The following is a 10,610-nucleotide window of genomic DNA, read 5'->3' as shown; positions in this document are numbered from 1 at the left end:
TGCGAGTATAATGAAATTCTCGGAGGACATATGCAATATTGACACTTTGTTGTTGAAAGAAAAATATATAATTAAAAGAACACATCCGACAATAGCCCACCTTACTCTGCTGCAGTTTAATATTTTATCTATTGTTAAAAGCTTGTTGTGTGAAATTATTTAACACACAAATAACATTTCTTCGTCACGATTGGCCGTTGAGAGTTTTGTGTGTTGACTGAATTCCCCCTGGATGTTTTGTTTATATATTTAAACATCTAATGGTAATTGGATGCTTTTCGCTGGTTAAATTTACATCTATTTAACTCACGGTGCATTTAAGCCACCGAGGAATCCGGAAGAGCAGATTTACACAAAACATGTTTTCCTATTAGAAATGATAAACAATGTTTTGTTTTGCATCCTAACTGATCATGGAATTAGAGTCTGCAGTAATGCTAAGTGTTAGCCACAGCATGCTAACAGGCTCAAATTGACTTATTATCTACACTATAAAGGGCAGCTGAGGTTAAAGGAAGTGACATCAGTTCCTGGTGTTTGCTAAAAACCCAACGTTCTGGACAAATTGACAATTAAACCTGATGATGCTTTAAAGGGAAAAGTTAAGGTTAAAAGTTATTTGAGGTTACGATTATATGTTCATATCTCTCGCTACGGCTGCATCTATTCTCAAGGATTTGTTTGGAATGTCATGGTCACTGGACCTATACCTTCAGGATGCCTCTTTACAAACTGAAGATGAGATAAAACCGTTTTGATCCACCCACCAGGGGAATGCACTGGTTACAGCAGCCAACAAGTAAGAATGAGGTATAGACAATGGATTGAAAAAATTAAAAGGCAAGAAAATGACAATTCTCCGGGCTTAATATCAACCAGAACCCATGAGGACCCGACCCAGATCCCTGAAGACTCTGCTGCTAAAGTCACAGTTGTCCCTTTGTCTGTCCTCAACAATAAAGAATCAGAGAATCATTGAATGGCTGTAAAACATCTTACTACACTGTAAATGTCATTGATTGTTTGAGTCTGTCAGTCAGTGTTTGTAGCAGACTGCAAAAACCCTCAGTGAGACAATTCCATCAGCTGAGCGCTCGAGCAGCGAGTTAAAGACAGAACACGGAAATCTTGGCACATAGTGGAAGACACACACACACACACACACACACACACACACACACATACACACACACACACACACACACACACACAAGCCCTCAATGTGTTCCCTTTACAACACAAATGTTACCATATATAGTACACACTCACAGACACTTACAGCACACAAAACCACTTTGGAGACAGAGGCGTGCACACACACACATACACACACACACACACACACACACACACACACACACACACACACACACACACACACACACACACACACACACACACACACACACACATGCACGGAGCTGCTGTTGCTTCCTGATAAGTTTCTCTCTCCCCAGCCCAGTGTCTTTGTACATCAGGGGGAGCACAGAGGGAAAACAGAACTGAGGGAAATGAACTCATGTCGTTAATTTGTTTCATCTGGAGACACAGACCACACCAGCATCGAATCGTTCCCAAACAGTCCTGCTCTGCCACAATTGTGTACCTTCTCATGCTCCACACAACCCGTTCCAGCTTTGTTACACTCCATTATTTGTCTTTCTGTCTTCTCTCTTCCTTCCTTTTTTCTTCCTCCGGCCCTTCTCTCTGTCTCTGTCTTGCTCCCGGTTAGAGAGCATTGTGCTAAAAGGTGATATTAGTGCCTTTAGTGCTGTGCCAGGAATACTAAGTCACAGCTCTCTGGCATTTCTTCAGAGTCGGTGCTACCTGGGCCTGCACGGCCAGATTACTTAGGATTACATTTAGCACACGCCCACACAGACTACTCCCCCGACAGCAGAGCACTCACCCTTACTCAAATTGGCAGTTGTTGTTGGCTCACCCTTCAGCTGAACCGCTATGTCCTCCTGCAGTCTTTTACCAGTGTAATTGCAGTTTGGGTTGAGGAATGAATCACTGATGTGGTTTAATGCCGTGTCTCGTATGTTTGTGGGACAAATTGCAAACGTGCCTTGTTCCCCACGGAATCGGGAAAAAAAGGGGAGAGCGGGGAAGTGCGAATGAAAAGATCAGAGGGATGAGGGTGAAAGGCGGCAGGAAGTAGGTGGAGCGGAGGCTGATAAACGAAAAAAAAGGAGACAGATGAATTGAGGGAGCGTGTGCGCGTGTAAAATGCAAAAGACATAGGGCAGGTACAGGAGGAGGCGCAGAACAAACAGAGGGCAGGAGGTGATGAGCGAACAGGAGGAGGGATCTCACGCAGTGAAAGGGAGACGCAGCCCCTGCAAGCGAAGATGAAGGGCTTCTTTAATTGGGTTTCCGATGCCTGCTTAATCCTATTCTCCATATTAATCCCTTACAATGTACATAATCAAAACAAATACACCCGGGGGGGCGAGAAGCTGTTAATAGGAAACAGTAATACAGTTAAAGAATGCATGTGGGACACCTGTGTACAGCCTTTGGGGACAAACTGAGGACATGTCCCACTCATCGCTCTCCCTCTGCAGGGACTGGGGCGCCATTTGGGTTTTGCAATCACTTTGTAGATTCCCTGAAATTCATTGTGCTGCTGAAATGTAAGTGGACTATTATTCTAGTCCTGAAAATTGCTTTATATCTATGCAACGGAGCAACAAGTGCAAGCAGTCACCTTCCCCCTGAAAATGAAATGGAAAAAACTATATATATATACCCGAGCGTACCTTTGTTCAGCTGTGTTTATTCCTGCTGCTGGCAAAAATATCTATTTTCTGCGCTCCCGGTGTTACTATCCGTCATACTGCCACTTACCAACCTCGAGAGCCTGTGTCTATACTTAACAATGCTTATAATTCATTTCACAGTTAATTCCACTCTCTCTCTCTCATGGTGGATTCGATTTGGATTGTTTTCTCTCCACTGTAAGTCTCACTAAGTGTATTTTCCAAGAGGTGTTCTGAGAGAGGTGAATAGATTTTAGAGTGAATGGGAAAAAGATGCCAAACCGAGTTAAACGATCCCTCCATCCATTTTCTACTGTTTATCTGACGTCGGCTGAAGGAAGCAGCTGGCGGAGCAGGATGGTCCAGACAGCCCTCGTCCCAACTACCCTTTCCAGCTCCTTCTGGGGGATCCCTGAGGTGCTGCCAGGCCAGATGGGATCTGCAGTCCCTCCAGTGAGGTCTACCCAGGGGTCTCCTCCCAGTTGGGGCTGCTCAGTAAACCTCCAATCAAAGACACCCGGGAGACGTCCCGATAAGAAGCCCATAACACCTCGACTGGCCCCGTTTTACTTGAGGGAATAGCGTCTCTACTCCGAGCTCCCTCTGGATGAACAAACTCCTCTCTCTGTGTCTGTGGCTAAACCCAGCCAGTCAATGAATAATCTATTTTCAGCCATTCTTCTTCTTTCGGTCTCTACTCAGAGATCCAGGTCCATATGTGAGGATGTACACCTCTGAGCCACCCCCAACCCAGAGAGAAGCCATGCCTCAACTAGGAGGTGCTGATCAAGTAAAGCAACCAAATATCCAAATTCACTTTTTATATGAATTTGTCTTAAAACTCAGATCTTCCTCTAAGTTACAAATGTGCTCAAACACTCACAATTCCCACAAACACTCATTGCACGGCCGTGGTCCAAAGAGAATTCAGACCATCAGAGTGTGAGCTCAGAAACAACCTGGAAGGCATCTGGTTAATGACATCAAAAAAAGCTAATTGGAGTCGGGAGCTTGTGAACCTGGACTCCAGCTAATGAAACCAGAAAGGACGTGTGACTTATTAAGAATCATGGGGGGGGGAAAACAACTCCATGCGAAAAAGATATCTCCTATGACTCAGACTTATGATCAAAGGTTTACAAACTTATTCTAAAAGACTTATCATAAATTCATCAGGCCACAGTCGGACAGACTGAATGTAAACAGAGATGATTTAGCACTGTCGCCTAGAAATGAGCGTCCAGCTAAAATGACTCCAAAGGCACAAGGCAGAATGCTCAATGAGCTAAAAACAGAAAAAAGAAAAAAGGAAAGAAGTCCATAGTATCAGCTGAAGGCTTAAAGGGAATTATTGAAGCTTAACATTTCTGTCTCATGGAGGTGTCTATTCCGGGGCACCACAAAGGGAGCTGTGAAGATGACACTCAGGTTGAAATGGAGGAACATGCAGCACTATGTGTCGGGGGGTGAGAGAGGGGCGACACAGAGCGACATGAACAAAGCCTCCCGGGCGGTGCCGTGCTGTGGAGGGAGCGTCCCAATTCCCAAATGTATCAACACATTTCACAGGATGATGTCGGGGGGGGGGGGGGGGGGTCTCCTCTGACATTGTGGAAGTCGGTTGACGCGGCGGGACAGTGATCCTGTTGTGTATCGACAACATTGTGTCTTCAAATAAAGGAAATCTGCTTTTTCGGAGCGACCCAGTCGGAGCTTTGACCTCAACCCCATGCAGGAGAGATACTGTGGAATGAGCTCAGACAGCAGCTGTCCATAACAGACACGAAGAGGACGAGGCTGAGCTGAAGCAGTGTGATAAAAAAGAACTGTCCAAAAAAAAATTCCTCCAGATCTGGTGCAGGTCTGATCCGCGGCTCCTGTAAGCGCCTGTTTGAGATTGTTGCTGCCAGAGGAGGTAATTAAATCGAGGAGTTGGACTCACACCTTTCCCCAGTAGCACTAGGTGTGTTCAATAAAGACAAAATCACGTTGTGTGTGTCCAAACGTATACGGCTCAGAAGATAAGAACTATTTTTTTGAGCAGATACTGCAGTAAACCAGGTAAAACTTTTCCCATGTATTTCTAAAAGACACCTCTGACCTCAGTATGAACAGTATAGGCTATGTTCTGGTTTACCCTATTATATTAATAGCAGATGTTTGGCCAGACGTTCTAATCCCCAGCCGTTATCATAAAATCTATTGCTCTCTGAGGCCTTTGAATCAATAACATGTCCTACAATGCAGAATAACCATCAGACAGTTATAGATAAAATGTCAAAGGAACAAGAGGCTGAGCTCTCTTTTTCCTTTTTGTCAAATCAATGAGCTTTAAATGTGACACCAGAGATGATTGTATGGTAAGCAGAGAAAAAAACTGCTTCTGATTATGAAGGAATGGATTTTTTTTCTTTTCTTTCCGTATTTTGAATCCGGCACCTTTTGTATAAGGCACCTTCCGATAAACTCAGCTTGACCCAATCAACAATCTGACTTCGAAAATTAAGCAGCCGGGGAGATACAGTCTGAAACAGTTTGTACTCGGTCCTGCCCGGCTTCAACAGGTACCCGGGGGAGCGCGTGTGAAGAGCCATGCAAGTTTAATGCTACTGGTTTCTGCAGCGGAACAAAGCCCACGGTGTTGGTTTTCATCTTTCCCTCCGTATCGAGCAAGTAGAGCACGAGGAGAAGGAAGAAAGGTGAGAAATCACTTCTTTTGCCCGACTGTCTCCGATTTGTCAGTAAACCGCACCAGTATCACACTAGGTCACCCAGCAGGCTGTGAAATGACTTGTTGATCCCTGGGAATGTGTGTGTGTGTGTGTGTCAGTGTGTGTGTGTGTGTGTGAGAGAGACAGGAAGGCGCTGATTCCTCTATCTGGAAGTTGGGCGGAGGAACCTTTTCATGACAGACCTCAAATGGTTCTGCAGATTCGACCCGGTGCCAAATCCGCAGAGAGGAAAAAGCAGAGGCAGAAAAAAGACGAGGAGACAGATGTTTGTGGTGGCTGACTAACAATCAAGTTAACAGACGAGTGGAATGTGCTGGAACACCAGGAACCACACACGCACACACACACACAGACCCACAAACACACACAACTGGTCAGATCTCAGTGGGTGGACATGGAGATTTGCTCAATGTTCCGCTCTGGCGAAGGCAAATTAGATCAAGGGGGGGGAGAAAGAAGTGAGTGCAGACTGAATGAAGGGAGGACTGAGTGCTGTCCCTTGCATTGAACCAAATTAGCATTCACAGTCCATCTCTTTTATGGCACTGGCGCTGGCCGTGGTGCTGAAAAGATGTGGTTACACAACGGCTAATGTTCGAGTTGGACGGCGGAGAGGAAGTGGGAATAAATCTCTGAGCAAAACTGAGATTTCAGCAAGTTATTAGCTTCGTGTCGGGCCAACCTGGCCGGAACAGCGGCGGGGGGGGGGGGGGGGGGGGGGTGAAAGGTGCTAGAATGAGGGCTATCACCTCACGACAACAAATGACCACTGCATCTAGAACAGCGTCTACCTACTAATTCCATATTAGTAGGATTAGTAGCATCTCAGTCTGTATGTGGAACGCATATCGTGCAAACTTCTCGACTTCACCCTTTGGACGTGAGGTGTTACCGTCCAGGAAAGTACAAAGTCAATGTTGATGCCATTTGGCAACCGGATAAGTTCGATACTAATAAAAAATGGGAAGAAACAAGCAACCATCTATCTAATAAATGTCTTTTATTGCTATTTACTTCACCAACTTAATGTTTATCTCGATGTCCTTCACAAGACCTCTGCTGGTTTGTTTCCCTGTGCTCTTTGACACGTATCATATTAGATGTTGTTTGTGTGATCGTGAACAGGCTATGCTGCAAATGAATTGTCACTCCATAAAGTTCTCTGTATCGGAATCTGAATCTGGATCGGAACCAGCACCAGTAGCTGTAATGTGGGCAGGGAGGCGTGTCTGTAGACCATTAGTCTTCTTCTACGTCCTCGGACAGCAGTGGTTGGCGACTAGCAGCTTACATTGTGATAAGCTGATTATAGTCATTTCACTATATCGAGCTGCCACAGACCTTCAGCAGGTGAAGCAGGGGCCGACCTCTGTCATGGAAACCATATTCATAGAATTAGTTCCTCTTTAGCAAGTGGCCTTCAATGTAAAAGCACGTTTGTTTTGTTGCCTCAGTGCTTTATTCTTAACAGAACCGTGGAACAGCCGACCTGCAATGTATGAAATCCTCAATAGTCAAACTTATACAAGCCACATTTGGGAAGAGTAATAAAGCAGAGTCTGTTTCATTTTGTGAAAGACCTAGACTATTAAACCTTGAGTGCTGATAAACCAGGTAGGAGGAAAATGGTTAACCATAGTATCTAAAAAATATTGGCCACTTTTAAAGGGACACTTCTGGTCTTCTGGTGGCCTGGACAAAATGTACCTGAGCCTAAATTGTGCCAGTTGTCAAATAGCAAACGAAGATGAAATATCCCCCGAAATTTGGGACTTTTTTGGCAAACAGATTGTGTTCTATATGCAAAGTACAGTCTGGATGTGAACCTAAGGTGGTCCATGGGGTAAATGTTGAATATGGTCAAAATATGATCGATCTGCATGTGTGTGTATGTAAAGTTTCTGCTATCAAGGAAATGAAAATCGAGTTATTTGAGTTTATCCTTCATTAAAACGCACAAATTCAAAATCATTTCTGCATTGGACTGTGCATCTTCAAATAAGAATCATTACATCATTACAAGAAAGCGTCTTCGATCGCTTGTAGTTTCATTTATGAATGAAAAAACATTAGGTGCAGATTTTCCTCTCTGGGTTTTGGAGAACCGGAAGGAAATGTTGCCCGACGAAATTTCATTAAAATTCAACAAGAGGCAGCCTCCGTGAGAGGTTAGATTATTGGCGGGCGGGCGCATGGACGCACACGCACGAGCACGCACACACACACACACACACACACACAGTCACAGCTTCACACACACACACACACACACACACACACACACACACACACACACACACACACACACACACACACACACACACACACTCACACAGCTGGTGAGCCTTCCTCCAGCAGAGACTGACAGAAGCGGGGCGACCGCTCTAAGCTCTGTGCGCTCAGCTCTCCTCTCCGGCACCGGCGCGTCTTTCCCGGCTGCTGTTTGACATCCAGAGGAAGAAACTTTGAGGAGGTGAGAGGCGACGCGTCAAGACGTCGACAATTCACCGCTGACAGCGCATCAACCCAGATCAAGAGGAGGGGAAAGAAAAAGAGCCATCAAGTCCGAGGAAAGCGCTGGAGCTGGGAGAAAGAGGGAGCTATGCCATCTCCCGCCGAGCAGAGCCCAGTCCTCCTCTGTTGTGTGTCGGAGCTGCAGCATGGTGTCTCTCCCTGGACTCTGGACCTACTGCCTCGCCCCCGGGAGACCCCATCTCCTCTTCCTCTGCGCCGGAGCGCTCCTGCTGCTTCACGCGCTGGCCGTGCTCTCCTCCCCGGATCCCTGCTTCCCGCACCCGCAGCCCTGCCACATCCTCGCCCGGATAGGACACACCGTGCGCCTCGGTGCGCTCTTGCCGACGCGCCAGCCGGTTCGGATACAAAACGCGCTCAACCGCGCCCTGGCGAGCCTCCGGCACCAGAGCGGAGCGGCGGACTCCTCCACCACCACTTCCCAAACACCCCCCCTGCTGCCCTACAACCTGAGCCTGGAGATGGTGGCTCGGTCGCCCGCCGGAGGGGACCCGGAGTCGCTGTCCCGTAGCACCTGCCAGGACCTGGTGGTCAGGGGGGTGTCCGCCGTGCTCGCCTTCCCCCGCTCCAAGGAGGAGCTGATCCAGGTGGAGTTCCTCTCCTCTTTTCTGGAGATCCCCTTCATCTCCATCCTGGAGGACACAGAACCTCTCGTGACCAAGGTATGGCTGGAGAAAGAGTGTGTGTGTGTGTTTCTGCTGCACTTGTATCCATCATACAAAACCCCAGTGAAGGTTATTTGAATATATCTCATTATGTTAATGCTTTCTGCACCTCGCACTTTAATAAGCAGCAATCCATGGCCAGACACATTTTCCATTTGGATCTTAATCAGAGTTGGAACTGGGATTAACCTGCGACTCGCTGGTACCCTGAGGCTTCTGATGTCTGAGCTGGTGCAAAACTGTCCAGGCAGACATGAGAGATGGTTTCGGGGGCAAAGCAATAGCATGGAGAAAAACAAACAATTGTTCCAGGGAGGATAAAAGCAATTCCTCCTAATCTATCCCCTTAAGACTGACAATAATAATAATGTCAGGGAACAAAAGAATATGATGTACTCGTAGGACGGGAGAACAAGTTGATTAAAATGCCATTTGGTGCCTCAGAGTCTTAAATCTCAGCACTAAATGTTCTCCACTAGCAAACTTCGCTCTGCTTAGCTGGGCTGCTGAACCTGCAGGCCCCTTCCCATGCATGTTTAATATCTGGTGGCTCGGCCTCAGTATTTGACTGAACCCTGACGCCCTCCAGCAGCCGAGGTTTGAAGTGAAATACAGTTTTTTGTCACTCTCAAAGCTCTCTTCTTGTGTGTGTGTGTGTGTGTGTTAACAGAGTCTGCCTCTGTCTGAGAGAGTGCACGTACGTGTGTGTATCTGTGTGTGTCTGTGTGACTGAAGATGGCTCTGTTTTGGCACCTTTCACACCGAATCATTCACACAGTGGAGACCCTGATAGATGGATGCTGTGCAGAAGTGTGGTGCCCGCAGCGCAGGGTACTTGTGTGTGATCACATAGCCTTTGAATTTTTATGCCCGTGTGAGAGAGAGTGTGTGTGTGTTGCTGCTGCTGCCATGTATGTGTGTGTAGAGATTTGTAGGCAGGCAATAAGCGTTAGTGTGAGTGTGTGTGTTATGTTAGTATTCCCAGCAGCAATCGAGCTGCCTGCCAGTCAGTCAATCCAGCCCCAGTCATATCCGCCTCTCTCCAACTGAGCAGCCAACTGCCTCTCTCTGCCACACACACTTACACAGGGTCAAATGATACACAACACACACACACACACACACACACACACACACACAGATAAAAAGGACTTTCAACTTTAATTCGGGTTCGACTGAGACACACAACCACAGGCCGGCATCCTGTGAGGAGAGGAAGAGGGAGGAGTGGTGGAGGAGATATATAGTTTAAGTCTCAAATCTTTGTCCTGTCGTGTCTCTTTGTCGACAATGGATTGCTTATTCGATTTCAATAAAGCTCGCATGAATGAGAAGTCACAGCACTTGACGAATGTGTCGGTAACGCAAGGAGATAAGCAGGAGGAGAGAGAGAGAGAGAGAGAGAGAGAGAGAGAGAGAGAGAGAGAGGGAGATGGAGGGAGAAAGAGAAGAATGGGGTGGGCCAGGAAGGAGGATGAGTTTTTTCTTTTTAGCTGTTACTCTTACTTCTGCATAACAGTGCCAAGTACCGAGCAAAAGAAAAACAACCTTCACTCTCTCTCTCTCTCTCTCTCTCTCTCTCTTTCTCTCTCTCTCTCTCTCTCTCCCTCTCTCTCTCTCTCTCTGTCTGTGTCAACCCGTCCCTGCTTTTCAGTATTTCTCAAAAAATATCATAAATGGAAAATGGTTAGCGTTTGTTGATTCTACACCAAAGTGCTTCAGCCTTATATTAAATTCCTGCTATGGGCTTTCTCTCCCTGCCCAGTGTCAGTGTTTCTTGATTGCCGAAGGTGACGTGTTCCAGACATCTGTTTGTTTGTCAGCAGCAGAAGAGGCAGAGCTTTGAATAGTAAAAAGCTAACAGCCAAGTGAGGGACTCGGGCCAGAGACTGGAAACAACTGAAGGAAATCCACAG

General features: G+C 46.6%; 1 protein-coding gene across 1 annotated transcript in view; it reads left to right on the top strand.

Moving 5' to 3' along the window:
- The first annotated feature begins 8,157 nt into the window (after window positions 1-8,157).
- grin3ba (glutamate receptor, ionotropic, N-methyl-D-aspartate 3Ba) overlaps window positions 8,158-10,610 on the top strand; it is a 74,331-nt gene continuing 71,878 nt past the window's right edge. The window contains exon 1 of the mRNA XM_053435401.1: window positions 8,158-8,691. Within this exon, the coding sequence (XP_053291376.1) occupies window positions 8,158-8,691 (534 nt within the window). The remainder of the gene's footprint in view (window positions 8,692-10,610) is intronic.

The sequence above is a fragment of the Pleuronectes platessa genome, chromosome 11 (assembly GCF_947347685.1).
Source record: "Pleuronectes platessa chromosome 11, fPlePla1.1, whole genome shotgun sequence".
NCBI lineage: Eukaryota > Metazoa > Chordata > Actinopteri > Pleuronectiformes > Pleuronectidae > Pleuronectes > Pleuronectes platessa.
The sequence above is the reverse complement of the archived record's forward strand: the minus strand, read 5'-3'. Positions and strand labels throughout refer to the sequence as shown.